Raw genomic sequence first — 20,305 nt, forward strand, 5'->3', positions numbered from 1 at the left:
GCCAAGCGAGGGGTTAACGCTCCGGCCGGGCCGGCTGAGGGCAGAGCGGCTCGGGGACAGCGCCGGGGCGACAGGGTGACCTCGGCCCCGAGTGAAACCCGTCAGGAAGCTGATCCCATTAATTAGCCTGCGATTACTAGATAGCGAAGGGAAAAGCGTAACCAAAAATACCTGGGGGGGAGGGGGGTGGAGAGAAGGGGGGGGGGATTGGGGGCCGGCGGCCCGGACGCGCCGCGATGACAGCTCCGTGATAAATCGCGGATGCCCGTAAAGCGGCGGCGGTCCGGGGGCTCGGCCGGCGCGCTCGCTCCCGCGCTCGCTCCCCGCGCCCGCCGAGCCGGAGAGTGCTGCTGCCATCTAGCAGGCGCGAGCCGCTGCCCGGGAAACGCTTCCCGGCCAGCGGACACGGAGATTTTTTTAGGGTCCCCGAGGGACCGTTGGGTCAACAACCCAAACGGCCTCCCGGGGTGCCTGGTCCCATTCACCCCGTCACAGCACCTGGGGCAATGGTTTACGCTTGCTCGAACGTGTTTTCGGAGACACCCAGGCCGAGGCTGCAGAGATGGAGCACGCGCCACTTCCTTGGGGGATTCACATCGTCGACCATCTCGGCTCCGCCGTGAACGGGGACTTCCCGGTCTCAGTTCCCAGCTGCTCTCGGTTTCCAGCTGCCATTTGTTCTTCTGGTAGAGAGTTCCCAGGCGGCCGGTGCCACATCACACCCACGGACCTCCGGGACCCCGGCCGGTGCTCGCTTGCCCTTCCCAAACCTCGCGTGGGGTTTCAAGGAGAGATTGCAGCATCGATCCATCACTGTAAAAACCAGCCGGTGGCCTCATGTGCCTCATCTCCTCCCTCGACCCTGGTGTCAAGCTGAAAGCCCCTGCCCGGACCCCTCTGCAGGACCCAGTCCACGTGGTCTTCATCAATTCTGGCAGCAGATGAATTGAAGTCCTGCTCCATTTTGACTGCAAAGCCAGAGCATCCATTTCTGCCAATTTTCTCCCTTTTTTACGTCCATACGGAGAGCACAGGATGGCTGGAAGGTTTTACATGTTGGCAACCAGATGAACTTCCCCAGTGGGCAGGTACAAGCATGGTGGTCACTTGGTCCAGAAGACCTCGAGGCTGGAGATCTCCCAGGAAAAGCTACATTATTAAGCAATGAGGACTATTTGGAGAAGTCCTCTCTCATTTAGGATTACAAGTGAAGAAAAACATTGTGGAGGATAAAGTCTGGCCCAAATACCAAAGTCCACCCAGAGGCAGAGCGTCTTGTCGGAGAAGGTGCAAAGCAGCGTAGGACTTGCACACACTTCCCATCTTGTAGATCTCTTCTACCAGCCAAGCCATCTCTATTCCAAAAACCTTTTGCCGAACCAGCTTTCCCCATCGGATTGCACTTCCGAAAGGGTGACACCGCGAGCTGGACGACCCACAAAGCAGCGGTGGGAGCAAGGGCCGCTTTGGGGTCGGGTGAGGGGCCCGCTTGATACCCGCTGATGAGAAGCCACCGCGCACGCCAGGACCCGGGGAAGCAGCAGGTCACGTCAGCGACTCTTCCTTTCCTTTTAAACTTGGGTAAACAAACTTCCTCGGCGCCTGAGCAGCCGTGGCAGTGATACATCGCTTCTGAGCTAATTTATGTAAAATAAAGAGGGCTCATTTAGCACCTTTCCACCCTTAATATAACACCCATACATCAGAGGGCTGCACGGCAGTCCCGACCGCCTCGGCTATTAGTCACCTGTGACGCCGGATAATGCGGCTTCGAACGCCGGCGCCGTGAAAGTGCCCGCAAGCGGGCATCCACCGGCACCCGGCCGGACGCGCGGGTGCTCCTTCTCTGGGCCGCGGAAAGTGCCCGACTCCTTAACGGCCTCTCCGATAAACCTCGGCGCGATGCACCGAGGCGGATTTTTGCAGGAGGCGGGTATCAAGACGGGGTTCCTTGCTGCAGGACGGGAGCGCGGCCGCACGACGAGGCTCCAAGGACCGTTTCACCAGCTGCGTTTGCCCATCCGATTTTCCAGGATCCCTCGGCATTCATGGCAGCATCCTGCTCCAGCTCCGGCTCTCCCAAAGAAGCCATCAGAGACTCAACGTCCAGCCTCCAGAGAGCCCGAATCCTGCAGGCAAAAAGGAGGCGGCACCCAGGAGGTCAATGCGCAGGTGGCAAAATCCATGCTTCTACCACTCGTGGGGGAAAATCCAGCTCCATCCCCTCGGAGAAGCCAGGGGAAAACTCCAGGCGCTGGGAGCAGTGCAGCATCTGGAAAACCGCCCATGTCGCCCTCCAAAGCAAATATTACTACAGCAGCAGAGATAGAGATTCCTTTGCGGGAGAGAAAAAAAAAAAGAAAAAAAGGAAAAAGAAGCAGTAGCTACTTTTTAATTGACTGCAATTAGCTTCCCGACTGCTGCGCAGCGATTCAGAGAGCCGAGTTGGTTTTACGGCGGACGTGTTTGATTTACAAGCGCGGGCGGCACGGAGGGAAAGCCAAAACGGGCTCCGTGAGAGCAACCATCCGACCGCGGCGCCCTTCGGTTCCTCACCGGTGACGTAGGGAGGCGTCTTCAGCCCGCTCCAGGAAAGCGGCGTCACGGCCGGCCGGCCGGGACATCCCGCAAGCCTCCGAGGGGTTATCCTCCGAACCGCTCGATCCTGCTGCGAGATCCTCCTCGGAACGGAGGCCGTCCCAAAAAGGCCTCGGCCGGATGGGGCGCCTCCTGCCCGCGGCCGCCCGCCCCGGGCAAACAAAAATATATTTTCTGCTTTTGTGCATGGGAGATTCTGCAAATTGTGCGATCAATCTCGGGCCGCGTCTAGCGCTCCCCTCTCCCACCCTCCGCCTTTCGGGAGCGCCGCAATCCATCTTCCAGGAACCAGGTATATAATTTCTAGTTAGCGAAAGCCGGGCGCAGAAGCCCCTTTTTCATTACGATGATTGAACTGCTTCCAAAGAGCGGAAGCAGGGCCGGCCGGCGAGCCCTCGGCGCCGAGCCGAGCCGCTTTTGCTGAGCTTGTCAGGCTCGCCGGAGAACGAGGACTTCCAGCGCTCTTCCTTCTGATGAAAATCAACATTTATTTTGCCTAAGCCTAAGGAGGTGTCAAGGCAGACGGAGCAACTTGCCACTCGGCACAGGGAGAAGGGAGCGAAAAGGAAAAATCTAATAGAAATATATTATCAAGTCCGAGGAGGGGACGCCACAGTAAATCACGCATCAGGTGGCACCATTATATTTTTCAATAAAAAGAGGCCTTCCCCCAGACACATCCTCTCCGAGCATCCTCATCTGGACCCGACGGGAAAGTGAAACAACATCCGCCTCGACCAGATGCCGAGCGGCGTGAGGAGAGGCCGAGGGGGGATTTGAAGGTGCGTGGCCAGCGGGGAAACCCGGAGGAGAGAAGGAAGCGGCTCCAGTTGCCGTGCCCAAGCCCCCGAGGGTCCTCAAAATCCTTTGATTTGATTAATTGAGTCCCCGTGGACTCCAAAACGCCTTGCAGAGAGGAAGCCAGCCGGCTGGCATATCCATGCTTGCCCTTCCCGCTTCTCCTGGCCAACCTTGAGCCAACGGATGAGACGGTTGCGTCTCCACCCCTCGCGCACCGGTGCTGCCCTGCGTCGTCCGCCAAAGCCAGCTGCCCTGCGAATGCCCGCGTGGCTCATTCGAATAAAAAAAAGAAATCCTCTTTCGAGCCTTCCCCCACCGAACGAGACGGCTGCAGTCAGCAGAAGGGCCGAGGTCTGACGGCGAGCCGGGCAACGCTCCCCGTTATCTGCACGGCGGGAGCAGCAACGGACCGGGCACCGGAGGGGATGGAAAAGTTTCCACCTGAATTTTCTGCCCGCTGGGACGCTTCCCGTCCCCCAGACCCACGCGCACGTTTGCTCTGGCCGGGAGCAACATCCTTGAACGGCCTCGCGGGCCACCGTGGGGGCGTCGCGGCTCCGAAACGGCTTCTCCTTTCCCAGCTGAAGCACACGGCGGAGTCTGCTCCAGAGGCCTTTCTTTTTTAATTTATTTTTAAGTAAAGTCCAAGATGAAAAGGAGGGAGAGAAAGGATACGGCGAGGGCTAAACCTCAGAATCATCTCCAAAAGCTTTTCACAGGGAAAAAGCAGCTAGGGAATGGTCTGGAGGCTTTTTGAATTTTTAATCCCAACTGGGTGTTACATGGGAGAGGAGGGAGCATTCACAGTGTTTTTCCAACTTTATCCACTCCCCCTCATCTTCTCCTTTTTGCATTTTTTTCCTACTTGGAAGTGTGCAGAGGAGCGCACAGAGGAGGAGCAATCTCCGCGCTCCTCCGGGAACGCTCCGGATACCCGCACGCGGGGACAACACGCAGGCGCGCTGCAGCCGCTGCGCTCAAGGGGAACGACTCCGCCGTGAAATCCCGCTCTGTGCCCTGGGCTCCTGTAGCTGGGCCCGTCGCTTCGGTGGTGGAAACTGCACCCCGTCTGCAGCCCCACACTTACCCCAGAGCTGAAGACCTGCACTAAATCCCTCCAGCCACCCCTGAATCACAGCAGTGACACAAATTATCCAAAAAGTCAGCACGTGGCTATTCCTCTGAAACCTTCTACCACCAGCGACAGGGAAACTTCAGAGCTCGGTTGGTGGCAGAGGCTTTATACAGAAGGAAAACCGTTCAGGATAGTCTTTCTTGCTAACCAGCATGTTTAAAATCAGGATGCATCTCGGGAGATTTCCTGCCACTGCTTGGGGACGTGTGCCCCAGGAGAGCTGCCGCGTTCCTCTGTCTTTTCTCCTTAATTCTCTCTTTCAGGAGGAAAGGTAGGAGAGAAGCAACTGAATCCAACTCATTATGCTGCTGCTACCTGGAAGGAAAAACTTCTTTACTGCGAGGGTAACACAGCACTAGCACAGGCTGCCCAGAGACACTGTGGTCTCCAGCATTGGCAACAGTCAAAAGCAGCCTGATCAGTGTCCTGGGCAACGTGGTCTAGCTGACCCCGCTTGAGCAAGGAGGTTGGAGCAGTGGTTCCTCCTAACCTCAACCATTCTGTGATACCCAGGAAAGTCAACACCGTTCACCTGGCTGGATGCAGCCAGCCATGGGCGCCAAGCCATGAACTCCCAAATCCTCTCTCTCCAAGGAGGACACCCACCCGGGCCAGACGCTGCATGATGTGAGGATGCAGTGTGAGCAGGCTGCCTCCCTCCTCCTGCCTTACCCTGCCTATGCCAATGCCTCATTCAAAACCAGGAGATTTCGTCCCCAGCTACTTAGAAAGATCATGTGAACTATCAAATAAGTTGAATTCCAGATCTGACATCTAACAGCGAGCTGAAGTTCATCTTGAAGGAGCCTGGGTGGGTCATCTAAGAAGACTCTTCTATCTCCAGCTGGCAGGGCACTAAATAATGCCAGTGGGGAGATGACAGGCCTGTCAGATCTTCAAAAACTCCGGGCAAATTCCAAAAGGTCTGATCTCCAGACCCTCCATCACAAGAGGATGAAGCCCTTGAAGATGAGCGGAAGATTAGTATGGAAGAAGTGAGTTTCAGTCCTGGCAAATGAGTGTGACTTGGCAGGTCTGAAACTTGCCTGCAAAATCGATACGAAAAAGGGATTGGAAACATGCAGGCATTTAGATCCACGCAGAAAGTAAATCAGAAAGAATATTTTCAAATGCTGCTCATGGGATAAGAAATAACGATTCCAATTCAGATCGAGAACTCAATTAGGAAAAGTCAGGACGCTCATCATGTTTACTGGAAGTTTCAACTGAATTGGCCACTTTGCCATGCAGAAATTAAGAATCAAGTTTCTTACCTTGGGACTTCCAGAGAGCCACAAAGACACTACAAGATCGAACATCTCCAACTCCAATCCTCCATAATACTCTGACTATCAGCACTGCCCTAAACCCCAGCATCCCAGTGGCACGACAAGCCACCTCGTGGCTGCCTTTTGGGCACCGAAAGACATGCCCATGATCAAAAGAAAGACAGTTGAAACCAGTACCAAGATAAAATTGGATCAATCAAAGCAAGCAAAACCTCCCTCACGGTGGGGACCACTATCAAACACCCCCAAAATCCATACACATCTGCTGACTCAGGAGGAGAAGATGCAATCACTAATGATGAACAAATCCAGCATTATAATGGGAAACATTGCTCTGCTTGAGGACCGGGTGTCGCCCGCTACCTGCAACTCAATAGATTTTGCATTAGAAAAGCAATTATATTAGAGGTTTGTTAATTCAGTTATGAAAGACAGTTTTGATGCTGCCTAATTAAACTCCCTGCATGCGTGATGTAGCATCTATCAGCCTGGAACTCGTGAGGGCTGAAGGAGACGGCACGGGAGGGTTGTGCCCTGGAGGAGAATGGGATAGCAGTGATGAGGAGGAGGAGGGCAAGGCGAGCACAGGAACATCCTCCCACCACCCCGTCGTTACATGGATCAACTTCTTCAATTACAAGAAACATCTGCTACATACCAGGTCATGTGAATTAGGACAGACACTCAGCTGAGCCCCTCAAAGCGACTGCTTCAGGGAAAAGAGCTGTTAAAGTCCAACAGAGGTCTGCACCATCCCCAGAGCCTTCTCAGCTGATGAAGTCATGCAAGCATTGGTGCTATATTATGCCACCAAAGATTGCTTTCCCCTGCACTGACAAGACTGGAGGAGATCTCCTAGGACATCTTCCACCAACATGACCCTGTCCTGGGCTTCCTTTCCCTGCAGCTCCAGGCTTGCTGTCTGAACTGAGAGGACAAGCCTAGCAGGCTTTACAGATCTCTGCTTCACAAAGCCAGGCCACATCTGGGCTTGTCCCTGTTTCCTTCCTGTGTTGGGAGCACAGGAAGACTTCAGGGCTTGGTCTGCTGATACCCTTCCCCTCCTCAGCTTTGGCTCACCTACTTGGTATCATCCCTAGAGAATCTCGTAACTCCCACAAGCTTTGACCATGACCACCTAAATGCCTCTACCTCCTTCTCCAACTCTCCTGCCTGCTTCCTAAGGGGTTCCACCAGCAGACACACCCCCTGTCACATCTCCTTGACCTCCCAAGTCATCTCTGGCCAGTGACATCACAAATCAAACCCCATAGTTAAGATTGGACAAGTTTAAGTAGGAGGTTAGACTCAATAACCTCTACAGGTCCCTTCTACTCTGAATTATCCTATGATCCCTATGGATAAAGGCTGAACTTGGGCTAAGGGTGGGGGTCTTGGTGGCATCATGGTGTTCCCCTGCACCCCAAACCCTGAACCTGCTCACACAGCAGCTGCCTGACCTCTCTCACAGCTAAGTCCACTGCTCAGAACATGCTGAAAGCCCAGAAGAGCCAGGTTACAATGGAGTAAGACCACAAGGCAGGAAAATTCCTTCACCTCAGAGGCTCTGGAACAAGTTGAATCCTGGTTGTGTTTCATTCATCCCTTAGAGAAAGGTGGCATCTCTGCACGGAACGAACTCGATCCAGCCCTCATAACCCATGACTCAGAGCACTGCAGCATGTTACTGAGGGAAAGGTCCTGCCATGCAGTTCAGGAGTCAGACAGCCACCAGACGAGAAAGCAGGAGCTGCAGAGAAAGCCTACTGCCTCTGGGGTGGCAGAAATGGAGAAGCAGCCCAGGTGGGCTAAATGGAGAAGGCTGCATCTGTCGCTGCTTCTGGTAATGTCTCCCCAGGGCTGAAGAGCAGTGAGAGCTACTACCTCCAGCGCAACGCTGAAAACAAAATGGAAGCTGTCTGGACACTCTGTGATCAACAGGTGCCTACAGGGATGAATAGGCTCAATTCCTTGCAATGGACTTACCACATTGAAATCAATGACAAAAATCCCATCACTGTTTATCCCTTCCTTTCTCCCTTCTCCTTTTATGTGCCTTAGCAGCATCTGCTCTAGCAGATCTCCATCACGAGGGCCCACAGGGCAGCAGCTTGCTCCGTTGTAACACCTCCATTGCTCTGGCGAGCAGATGGCACAAGGCATGCAACAGTGTCAGTGTGGGGAAATGAGTGCAGCGCCCTGGCAGCCTGCCCAGCGGCAGACCCTGCTGCTACTGTTGTCCCCTGTTGTCTCCAGAGCACCAACGTGTTCCTGATGTTTCCCTGCAGAGATCGCCCAGCTGTCCCAGACATCAGGGAGGTAACGCTGAAACAGCTGCAGATCTGGGGTGCTACCTGGCAGTGCTATCAAAGAGCCACTCACTGCCCAAACGAGAGCTGCATTTACCAGCTCCTCTCATGGCCAAAAGCCATCCCCTGGCTCTTCCTTCTGCTTTTCATCCCACAGCTCCCCGAGTTACAGGCACACCAGCAATTAAGCTCCAAAGCTCCTGCCAACTGGGAGAATATAACAAATGGGGAAATCGAGACACACAGAAGTCAAACACTACAACCCCATTAAAAACCCTGCTTCTGCATAAATGTTGCAGCTGCTGATGTCACCTGCCAAGGCTAGAATCGCTGTGACCAAAGATCTCAGATAATCTGCACATCTGCAAGTTGATGTGCTACACAGACCTGTGAGGGGAGGCTGAGAAAACTTCTGAGGATCAGGAGCAGTCTTGTTCTCCAGCTGGAGACGGTTCAAGTGGAGATGATTCAAGGAAAGCAGCTCTTGGCCCATCAGCCCTCCACTCTTCCCCATTAAGTGAGTGACCAAGCTGGGCACAGTAGTGGCCCCAAGGTATCATAAGCCACCTTACAGCTCATTTTCCCCACAGCCCTTATTAGATACCGCCTGCCCCCCACCGCCACCCCTAGACCAGCCCAACAACTTGCTGAGTTTCTTGCCCTGTGAGTGTCCAGGGGACTTGGAGAAGGCAGAGCTACAGGAAAGAGTGAGTTATTGTCACACTTTGGGTGATGCATGAGGGACTTCCAACAGGTTCCTCAAAAGTTGCAAGGCCTAAGAAAATTTCTCCAACATCTGGACAAGACTTTGGGGAAGACAGGTCCACTCCAGCAACAAACTCTCCAACAGATGCCTGACAACAGTTGGCCATACCACCTTCACCAGCAGTGGGAGACACCTCCCAAGCTGCACAGCAGGCACCCATTCTGGCTCAGAGTGGGCTGGCAATGATGAGCTAGATGGAAGAAGTCTGGAGTAAGCACATATAGAGGAGGAGCAGAAAAACTGCCCGGGCCAAAAAACCTTCCCTTAGCCAGGCTGCAGGAGACCCAGAGCCCATGCAGGTTAACCCATCCAAAGAACAGGTGATGGAGGTGGACGCATCTGAAAGAGAGGTGATGGAGATGGAGCAGTCACAGATGCAGCCACTGCCTCATGACTTCATCTTGGCCAATTTCTTTTCCAAAAGGAGGCAGCAACCTCCTGCTGGGAGGAGCAAGACCTCTGCTTGCCATCAGCCATGGCTCAGATTCTCAAAGAAGTCCAAGGTGGCTCAGGTACCTCCAGAGAGTAGCTGGGAGGAGACAGACCTGATAGACCTGCTTTTTTTCTATCTGAAGAAGAGAATGATAGAATCACAGAAGGGGACTTCTGGAGTACTGCTGTCTTCAACTACCTGTCCTCCACTAAAGGGCAATCAAAGATACCCTTATCCATGGAGGTGCACAAGAAATAATGGATCAGTATGAGAAACTGTATAAAGAGCTGTTCTCATGGATTAATAAGAGACTTCTGTTTTATTACAAAGAAGTCCTAGAAACTGAAGTCTACATTAAATGCTTATTTAGAAGCACTTTTCAGGATTGGGCTAATTTGTTAATACTGTACAAATATTTTTCCCTCTATACAACACTTGTGAGACCACACCTGGAGTTCTGTGTCCAGTCTGGGCTGCCCAGTACAAGAAAGACGTAAATATACTAGAGCAAATCCAGTGGACGCCACCCAGATGTTGGGGCTGAAGCACAGGACATACGAGGAGCTTCCAGTTTCCACATGCAGAAACTCATAGGAACCTCAGATAACGTATCTTCCCAGGCTCTACTGACAGGAGAAAACTGTAATAACTCAGTCACGCCAGCGCTGATGTTTAAACACATTATTGCATTACTCCTGCTCAACAAGGTTCCTATCCATCGGCCGAGCGGCAGTAACTGTCCACGCGAGAGCTCTCAGACTGCAACGCAGCACAGCTAGAAAGTCTTGCCCAGCAAGAGCATTACTGCAGCCTGTTCCCGTAGTCCAGCAGTTGCTGGCCACCGTTATCCCAGGACAACTTGATGGAGTCTGACCCTTGATCACCCACCCATGCAGATGCTCTCTGTAAGGCTTCAGGGCATCTTCTGTCACTAGCTTAGGTCAACCCAAGGGATGCCAGTAGGGTTAACTTTTATCTGCCTCCCTCAGCTGCCAAGACGGTTTTAGAGAGAAGAGCCAGTGGTAGGAGAAGTGTTAAACAGGACTCTGGAGGTGTTCAAGGCCCTGTGGGACCTTCCACACCGCAGCCATCCGAGGGAATTCGCTCAGGGGGACCAGCTGCAGACATGTGTAGGGCTTAGAGTACTGGCTTTGTGTTAAATAAATGACATCTGCTCTCCAATTTTGGCAGCTGAGGAAGAAAGTAGGAGAAAATACAGGGAAAACATCAACATGAGCAATAGCTGGGGCTTACCAGGCAGATACTACTGTTCTCAAACACCCTCTGATGCTGGAGCTGGAGATGTTAGGTGAGAGGCCAGGAGATGAGTGCGCTTCCCCACGAGTCCTTCCAGCACGTCTAGGACGTTGCTGAGGAGCAATCGCATCTCCTGCATCACCTGGCAGCAGCTCTCGCCGCGACGCCGGCAGGCAGGGAGCAGCTCCGAGCTGCCTAACGCGACGCGGGAACGATTTAACCCTCGAAAGCGAGTGCAGGCGAGCTGAAGACGGGTTTGGGCAGGAAGGGCGGGCGAGGGGGATTTGCGCTCTCAAAGTTATTCCTCCAGAAGTGAAAGCTGTAAACAAAAATAGAAGCACTGCACCTCGATGAATTCCTCCAAAGCAAAAGCGTTTGAGCGTGCTCAGCGGAGCCGTTAAAAAAGACTGTAGCGAGCATCTTCCATTAACGTTACGACCGTGAAATATGACAATAAAATGATAGCCGTATGGTCGCAAATTTGCAGCCCGCCGAGTTGCTAGGGGTTTATCGTCACTCAAACGTGCAGAGAGCTGTAAAATGTTTACAGAAAGGGTCGTTTGCAGCTATAAAATCCTCTTTTCTCTCCTAAACAAGGCTGAGTGGAGCCATTTACAAACCCCTGAATGTTCATCGGGGGAGAGGGGAACATCTGTTCTCTCCAGGAGTTTTCAGTGATCTTCTCGAACAAATTAACTAAAATGGGTGCTTTCTAATTAAATTAGCACTCGATTGGAATGGTTTGCATTGGTGCGCTTGCTTACAATTAGCGCAGGGAGGCCAGTTAGGCTCCGGCGCAGGCTATTTAACTGGAAGGTGAAATATGGAAAAGCACATTACCTGGAAACGCTCACCGGAGGGGCAGGGGAGCCGCGTGCTCCCTCCGGCTCTGCCCTCCCGCGGCACCGCCGGGCGCTCGCGGTACAGAACGAGGCGAAGGCTGCGACGCTGCCAAACCGCGGGCGGCAGCACGGGGGTTTCTGGTCCTGCCTGGTGGCGCAGAGCTGCTGGCAAGCCCCTTGCAACGTTCAGCTGCTGCTAGGGACCGGGCGCAGGTTAATTCAGATTAGCCGACTCGCCGCTGGTGGGAAAACCTAATGTGGAGAGGGGACGCACCCAGCTCCCGCCCCTGCAGAGGTGCCACGCAGGGCCACGTGGCTAGTCTCTACGCAAACGTAGGCCTGGAGCCACAACAGATCTTTCGGATAATCCACACCCACATCTGTGTCCCTCTTAGAGACGGCAACCCTGGGGTCTCAGCCTCGTCCTAGCGCTGGGCAAGTCCCTCCAGGCTTGGGCAACCCTGGGGCCTCAGCCTCGTCCTAGCGCTGGGCAAGTCCCTCCAGGCTTGAGGCCCGGGTGCAAGATGGGGACAGCAGTTATGTCACTGGGGTTGGACGTGTTCGCACGTGGAGTCGAATTTGCACAGAGCTCCAGGACACCTGGCTGGACATGTTTTCCTCTCTCTGGACCACGCAGACCAGCCTTTTGGTGGATGTCCAGAAAGCACCAGTGAGCTCCTGGTGCTCCTCCAGCCGCAAATTAGAAGGCTCCTCTTGCAGCCCAGACCGGTGCCATCAACCCTCCCCACGCGGCCGTAAGGGCGGTCTCAGCACCACGTGCACAGACGAAGGCGCTCCTTTCCTTTTTGTATATCCTGAGGCCAAAGTAGACCTGCACCAAGACCCCCGAGATCCATGCTGATGCAGTTACCCACACTGAGCCTTAAATGTCACCTCCAAATCCCTGCTCACCTAGCGTCTTCCCTCCTGGACATGTAACCAGCAGTTTTCTCTGTTCCTCCGGCATTTGGCACTATTAGAAAGGCGTTTTCTCAAATTGTGACCTTTTAACCGAGCAATCCAGATCACCCTGTAACAATAACTTCTCCTTTGTACTTGCTACCTCACCTATTTGCATGTTACCTTCCAGCTTTACAAGCAGAAACGGAGTATCGTCATCGAGCCCACTGGGAAGAACGCTGAGCACGCCTGGTACCCAGGTCTGCAAGGGCCATATATATATATGTGTGTATATATATATATATATATGTGTGTATATATATTTGTATATATACACATACACACAAAATTTCGACTCCTCCTTATTTTATCTACTGGTCTTAGACGCTCCCACATGCAAACCGGTCTCTCAGGAGCTGGCTGGACCTCCTGGTCCCTCCAGCAGCGAGGAACCCCTTGGGCTCCCAGGTCCTCCATGGAAAGCCTCTCCGTTGGCTCCTAGTGATGGGTGCACCACCACCGGCCCACAAGGCCAATGGCTCTCCTGGGATGAGTTGAGGCAGGGGTATCAAGGTTCCCCCAGCCACCACTGTGCCTCTGGGCTCCTTGGTGTGAGCGGAGGCGAGCGTTTAACCACACAACCCACCAGACGTCACCCCAACGCATGGGGCAAACGGTGTCCTCATATCCATCTTTGGACTAAGAGTGGGCAATCGATGTATCACTCTGGCAGAGAAATGGCATCATCATCAAATTATTTTACAGACATTTGCAATTCCTGCCCTGATTTCCTTTCCCAGGGTCTCCAGCCTTGCTGGTATCTTCTGCTCTCCTCGCTCACCAGCGCTTGCCCAGCTCAGCCAGCCTAGCAGGACACATGCCCCACGAGAAGGCAAGGACCTGCAAGCTGCTGGAGAACCTCTAACTTCCCTGCTAATGTCCTTGCACTGTACCAAATACCTTTTCTCACCTTGTCGTGCAGATCACCTAGAAATTATCCCCTCCACGATGTACAAACACAAGCTGGAGAAAAGCCTATCTCCCAGACGCCTGTCCCCCCAGCTCATTGCTATTCCCACACACACTCTTCACTGAGTTACTGCAGACTGCCAAGTGCAATTCAGGGCATTTCAACAGCTTTCTTTTGGAGGATAAATTGCTCCATCTTCATCGCTGAGATCCAAAAGGCAGATTAACCCACTGGTTCAAGAGCACTTGCCTGCCACGGTGGCAGTGGCCCTAAAACCGAGATCAAAAGCACGTTGAAACGGGGCCAGCAGAAGAGAAGGAGGGAGGTGCAGAGGGGGAAAAAGCACTGCGACTCCAGAGGGAAGCCAAGCACTTTGCTCCACGCTGCAGAGAAGAGCCTTCCCAGCAGAAGTGATCCCTGCTGAAAGGACGCATCCCCATTGCTTCACGTTCCAGTAGTACACGGCTCAGCGGCCACCACTCAACCGCACGCTTGTCTGTGACTTCAGGAATATGTTGCTAATCCTGGGAATTTTCTTCCCGACAGCATCAAGGCATCTCAGCCCTCCCTGGCTTGAAGTGGGGTTTACGCTTGGCTGTTGAGGCAGGCACAGCTCTGGAGCTGCTCAGCTGCTGGCCATGAAGGACCATCCAGTCTTGCTTCCAGTGCCAAATTCATCCTTTCTCCCAACGGGGTCCTGTGCCTGCCACGCACTAGGCTGTAGGAGGCAAGAGATCCAAGACAGGGAGGGAAGCACAGACGGTTTCTCCAGCTCTTTCCTTCACTCCGACGTGCGCCTCGTGCCATCCGAGCCAGCAGCAGCTTTGGCAGCATGAATTTGATTCTTCCTCTCCGTTACCTTTGGCCGGCACCAGCGCAGGAGACAAGACTCTCCGCTGCAGGGTCACTGCCACGCTGCCGAACTGCCCAGGCAGCTCAGCAGGATTCACCCGGTTTGTCCAAGGTGGGGGGAAGAAAAACAATATTAAAAAAAGTCATAAATCGCTTTCACAACTGTTCTCTTCTCCCATTGGCTCTCAGTTCAAACCGGAGTGGCAAATTTTTGCTGCAAAACACGTTGATTTTAACTTCCAAGCCAAACATTGTCCCCCCTCCTGCTATCTGCGAAGGTGCTCAGGAGACGCGACCGCTACAAACCCCTCAGACGAAGGAACCGGAGACGAAAAGGAAAATGGAAAGTAATGACACCGGCAAAATCCTGGGGAGCTGCCTGCTCGGCTCCGGTCGAACCGTCCTACGCCGCATTGGAAAGGACCACGCGCGTTTTAACGGAGCGACTTCAAGGCATATCACGAGGATATCCCATCTCTGCTCGCCCTGCACCATCGCTCCATCCCCTCCGCACCTGCGAGCCCGCAAAACCCCTTCACTTCCTCCAGAGCTGCCATCAGAGCCGGCGATCACGGGATTTCCCCATCCAGGGGAATTAGGGGGAGGGAGAACCAAGAAAGATGCTGGGGAAACAGAACTACAGCTCATGTTTGTCGAGATCGTGCAAAAAGCTTTGCAGGGAAATATCAAGAAAAATAATTTCTTTTCTGTCATTTTAACACTTTCCTCCTTTTTCTTTCCTTCTTTTTTTTAACAGGCACTTGAATTGACAAATTTGCTCAAACTCTTCCGAAAATTAAAAACCATCAGGTCTGAAGTTGTTTGCTCAGTTCTGCCAGGCTGTACAAGAAAGACTGGCTCATCCTAAAGTTGCACCTCTCAAAAACTGCACTGATTGCCAAAGTCTCTTCCCCTACCTATTAACGAAGCAGCAAAGCAGATTATCTGAGACTAATACAGGCTCTTCCTTTGAACTTGCCTGCAGGCACCGCCGTCACACGCTTGGCCTCCCGAGTCTGCAGGCGGCACCTGCAAACTCTCAGCCCCGCGTCCCATTGGAGACGGTTTCATCCACAAGTTTCCGAGCTGTTTCGCACTGGGAAACACGTGCAATCGATGCTCGGGAGACATGCGGTGAAGCGGGGCAGCCGAGCAGGCACGGGAACGAAACTGGAGTGACCGCTTCCTACCTGGCTCCTCCGCAGGCTCATCCTCGCTCGGTTCAGCTTTGCACGGCCTGTCCTCAGGGGAGGTGGGTGACTGCAGCGAGATGAAGGATGGGAGCTTCTGGAGCCGGCTGCTCCGCGAGGGGTCTGTGTCGCTCCAAAACGTCGCCTCTCGCTCCGTGCCGGAGGGGCCTGGCATTGCCCCGTCGTCGTGGAGCTGCACAGCATCGTCCCTGGAGGAGACAAGTGCAAAACATAATAATAATAAAAACCCTATTACCCCTCTTAGCAAAGCTGAGCGCAGGATCAGAAGAGGCCGGTGTGAATTGTCGGAGCTGCACGACAATCCCAGGCTGCCCCTTATCTCCAATTTCCAGGGAAGCAGATCAGATCCAGTCTCTCTGCCCAACTGGCTTCTTTGCCTCATGTTTCCCCTGGCACTTTGCTTTCCCTTTTTCCTCGTTCCCCAGGTCATACCAGCAGCAAAAATAACCCCCCATGATGGCTCTCGTGGGCATGTCTCCAGGCACGCATCGGTCCTGCTCTGTGCGGGAACGAGGAAGGCCAACATCTCCGTTGGCCTGTAGGGTTCCATCCTTAGCATCCGAGAGCATATTTTTGGCCAACAGATGCTCCAGCTAGTGCTAAGGGAAGCACTACAGGAACTACCCTCCTTGCTGTGAGGGTGACTGAGCACTGGAAAAGGTGGCCCAGAGAGGTTGTGGAGCCTTCATCCTTGGAGACAGTCAAAAACCATCTGGACAGAGTCCTGTGCAATGTGCTCTAAGGTGACCCTGCTTGAGCAGGAGGGTTGGACTAGATGATCTTCAGAGGTCCCTGCAACCTCAACCATTCTGCTACTCTCCATGTGAGAAGACATCACCACTGAATAACGGCAGTTGGATTGGGGTCAAACCAAGGCAAACCTTGTGTCTGGGATGGTTCCTGCTCCGTCTACTGTTGCCCAATACCTTGACCAAGAAAGCATCGAATTTCCCCCTCCTGGCTTGGCCTCGGTGGCACAAGACAGCTGCTGACGTGCTTAACCAAGTGCCCAGCCCAACATCCAAGCCTTTATGTTGCCAGCTACATTCACCCCCTTCTTGCCTTCCTCTAAAAGGCTGCACACCAGAAGGCAAGTGGTGATGAAACTCTGCCAACTAGCTCCCCCTCACTGCCACTGTCCTGTGCTGAGGAGCTCTTCGTCCTCACAAAAGCAAGCAGGGAGTCAACTCCAGCCTTGCTTGCTCTCTGCAGCGCAGGGCGAGGAAGAGTGCTGGACCAAGAGGATGGTTCCCCAGTTCCCACAGAGACCTGGCTGAGCTGTTCCTGCTTTCTGTGACAGCCTCTCCATGCAGGCCGTTCTGCTCCTTCACCTCCCAGGAGGAAGGTCTACCAAAGCCTCAGGGACACCTAGAAGTGCTCAAGTCCCAAAGGCCACATTTCCAAGGGCAAAGATGCCCAAGGGCATGACAAGCAGGCCAGTGAGATGCAAGGCCAGAGCAGCACAAGAGAGGGCAAAGGGAGTGATAAAAGATCTCGCTCAAAATGTTGGCACCACATACCAAGCCCTCCTCAAAGGTGCCAGGGCCTCAAAGTGGTGGCACGATGACCACCACTGAGCCCTAGCACCTGATCAAGGTTCCCCTGAGAAGATGCTGTCTGCAGAAACCCTTGCTTGGCTCCCCAGCAGCTTCATCTGGAGACTGCCCTGGGGCCCCAAGTCTGTCAGATGCTGTTTCCATTAGGAGATGGGTCAGAAAGGCACAGCAGTGCCCCAAAGCAGCTACATCTTAAACTAGCCTAAATAAACCCAGGGAAAATGAGCACGTCTGATGCAGCTGGATACAAACAGGAGGCGTTCCCGAGCCCCTGGGAAATACTCGGAGCAGGCTGGGAAGGAAGCTGCTTAAGGAGAAGGACAAATCACGTTCCTTGCAGTCATCCCTACCTGCCCGTTTCTTCGCAGAGCCGCCGCCACTTCGAGGGAGGGTGGCCGCGGTCGGCGTCGCCGGCAGCACCGGGCTGCCGCGGGCGGCGCTTCTTCTGCGGGTGCCGCAGCTTGCACTGGGCGCCCTTGGGGCAGACGCCCTTCTTGGCGAAGTCCGGGCAAACCAGCGTGTGCTTCTTCTTGCACTGCAAGGGAAACGAGAGCAAGGTGGGCAGGGGCGATGGCACGCTCCTCCCAGAACGGCCCGAGACAGGCACCTTCAGGTGGCACTAACGCCTCGCTAAGGGCGGAAGGACGTGCTGGTGCTTCCTTCTCCCGCTGTCCTTCCTCCAATCGTGCCGTTACCCTTCCTCTCTTCTGAGAGAGCCTAAACACCCATCGCTTTCCAAGTGCTCAACTTTGGGGACCCAAAACGATAAATACCCTGACAGAAACGATCCTCCCCGAGGCAGGAGGTCCGGGGGAGGTTAACCAAGGTGGAGAAGTTGGCATCAGAACGGACACAGGACAACAACGTTGTCCAGGCCGGATCTGTGACCTCTTCCCTGGATCTTGGGGAAGAGCAGGGAAGAGCAGGGAAGCAGCATGTTTCTTTGCTGCTGCTACAACACCACCGCCACGGCGCGGGGCTCGCGGCACCGCGGACCGTTTCGAGCGGCCGCCCTTTCGCTCCAGCTTGGCTCAGGGAAGGGGAGGGGGAAGACGGACAGTGGCGCTGACCGTCGGGCCGGTGCGGTGGCCCCGCTGCGCGGCGGCGGGGCCAGCCACGAAAGGGCAGAGGGTCTCTGCCACCGGCCGGCAACGGTGAGCCCGTCAGGCCGAGGCCATCGTCGAGCAGCGGGAGGGCTGGGGGGTCCGGCGCGCGAGCGGAGACACGGGCTCCGCGGGGGGTGGGGGAGAGAGATGGAAAACGTCGGAACCAGGAAGAAAACCCTGTGGGAAGGACAGGAGCACTTTGCAAAGCCAGACACCGGGATTAAAATAATAATCACAAAACTCAGCTCCTGGGACTTCCCTTCTCTGTGTCCAAGAGTTCTGCAGCAAGTAAATCTATAACCCAAGGAAAAGCTCCAAAGGGACCTAGAGCACCTCCAAACGGCGCCCAAACGAGACGCGGCTCCAAACCCAACCGCATCCACGGACCAGCGAAGGTGAGGATGGGGCGGCTTGCGAGGGCAGGCAGGTTTTCGATAAATAAACAGATACAGAGCGAGTGCTGTGGCCGGCCGGCCAGGCGCCGGCAGGTCTTCGCTGTGCGAGCCGGCGCTGCCCCCCGCGCGCGCCTCCGGCATCGCCCACGGCTCTTTCCAGCCGCCCGCGAGGATGGGCGAAGCCTGGTCTGCCGTCGCTCGCCCGAGCGAAATTCCTGGCCGAATTCCCAGTCGCTGCCGCTCACCAAGCGCTGGGGGCTCTTCTGCGTCGCTCCTGCGGGAAATGATCCCCGCATCTCTACCCCCCCCCCAAAAAAAGGAAATCAAATAATAATAATAATAATAATAATAATAATATAAATAATAATAATAAAAATAAATAACTTAAAAAAAAAATCAGGTGAAGGCGCTCCGGTCTCACGGCCTGCAAGAAACGATGGGGAAGCGAGGCCATCCTTCACAAATATATATATATACTTAAATAAGGAAAATAAACAGCGCGGAACTAACTCCCGGCCCCGGCTTTGGGTTTCTAAGGACTTTTCCAGGACATCCTCCGGGCAGCTGGGCCAGGCACCGACGGCACCCGGGTCCTGTCCGGCGGCCACCGGGGCAGCGATCGGCTCCCGCTCCGCCGGCCCGGGAAGCGGCGCGGCGCTTCGGCGCGGAGGGTGGAAAAGCCCCTCGGTGTTTATTTACGGGGCGGAGGGGGCACGGGGCGCTGCTGGCGTCCCTGTGGATTTCGGCCAAGCTCGGCCGCGGGGATTCGGTTACTGTAAACGCGCTCGGTGCCCGGCGCGCGTCAGGCAAGGCGAAGGAGCGCGCTGGCTCGCGGCGCCCAGGGGAGCCACCTCCTTCCCGCGGCCATCCGATCCCTTCCACCTGTCGGCACGGCTAATTTTACACCCCCCGCGCGCCGTACAAAGAGCAAAAGCATCTGGCCGCTTCCAGCGGCGGGACACGGGAGAGGGCGGAAAACCGGAGCGTCCCCCGAAAAGCCTCCCGGCGCGGAGAGGGAACCCGCGGGCGCTGCCCGGCCGGGCGCGGGTGCTGCCGGCGAGGACGCGGCCAACGCGGGACGCGGGGGTTCGCGCCGTCCTACCTCCCTTGGCACGGGGAAGGCAGCAGCTGGCCGGGCTGCCGCAAGGTGCCAGCTCCGTTCCTCCAGCCTCGGCCTCGGGACCGACGTTCGTGCCCGTTTTCCACGAACGCCCTTGGCACGAGGAGGCCGGAGGAGCGCCGAGCTGGGTTACTGGGACGGCCGGAGCCGCCTGTTGACCTTCCACGAGGCGACGGAAAGCCCGCGGCTCGGCACGCTGGGCACAGGGCGAGCCGCCAGCACCTGCTGTCGCCCTCCCTGCAGACAGCGGAGGAGAGAGGACGCGTTCCTCCAACCAGGGCACAGGACCATCCCAAACGACCTGCTGCAACCAAGCGTGACCTGAAACTTGGACGTTTCCACCCGTCGACACTTGCAGCACTGGAACAGGTTGCCCAGAGAGGTTGTAGAGCCTCCTTCTCTGGAGATGTTCAAAATCTGCCTGGATGCAACCCTGCCTACCATGCTCTAGGTGATCCTGCTTGAGCAGGGGGGTTGGACTTGATGATCTCCAGAGGTCCCTTCCAGTCTCAGCCATTCTGTGATTCTGGTTCAGCCTTCAAGAGAAGCGACGGGGAATGAAAAGCCAGCCAAGCTCGACTTTGCCACCTGGACTCCCACCACGGTCTCCTCCAGTGCCATCTTCCCAACCTCCCTCCATCAGCAACTTGCCCAAGCTGAACTTCTCGAGCAGCTCAGGGCTCCTCTTGCCTGCCACTCAGCTCCTCAACTTGTGGTGCCAGTGGCAGCTGGCGTGGGAACGGTGGGCGTCTCAGCTGAACTCCG

At 55.0% G+C, this 20,305-nt stretch overlaps 1 protein-coding gene across 1 annotated transcript in view; it reads right to left on the minus strand.

Moving 5' to 3' along the window:
* ZC3H3 (zinc finger CCCH-type containing 3) overlaps nucleotides 1-20,305 on the minus strand; it is a 147,645-nt gene that overhangs the window by 1,836 nt on the left and 125,504 nt on the right. The window contains exons 10-11 of the mRNA XM_062570711.1: nucleotides 17,270-17,454; nucleotides 15,343-15,551 (exon numbers count right to left, since the gene is read on the minus strand). Coding sequence (XP_062426695.1) covers nucleotides 15,343-15,551; nucleotides 17,270-17,454 — 394 coding nt within the window. The remainder of the gene's footprint in view (nucleotides 1-15,342; nucleotides 15,552-17,269; nucleotides 17,455-20,305) is intronic.

The sequence above is a fragment of the Rhea pennata genome, chromosome 2 (assembly GCF_028389875.1).
Source record: "Rhea pennata isolate bPtePen1 chromosome 2, bPtePen1.pri, whole genome shotgun sequence".
NCBI classification, from domain to species: Eukaryota; Metazoa; Chordata; class Aves; order Rheiformes; family Rheidae; genus Rhea; species Rhea pennata.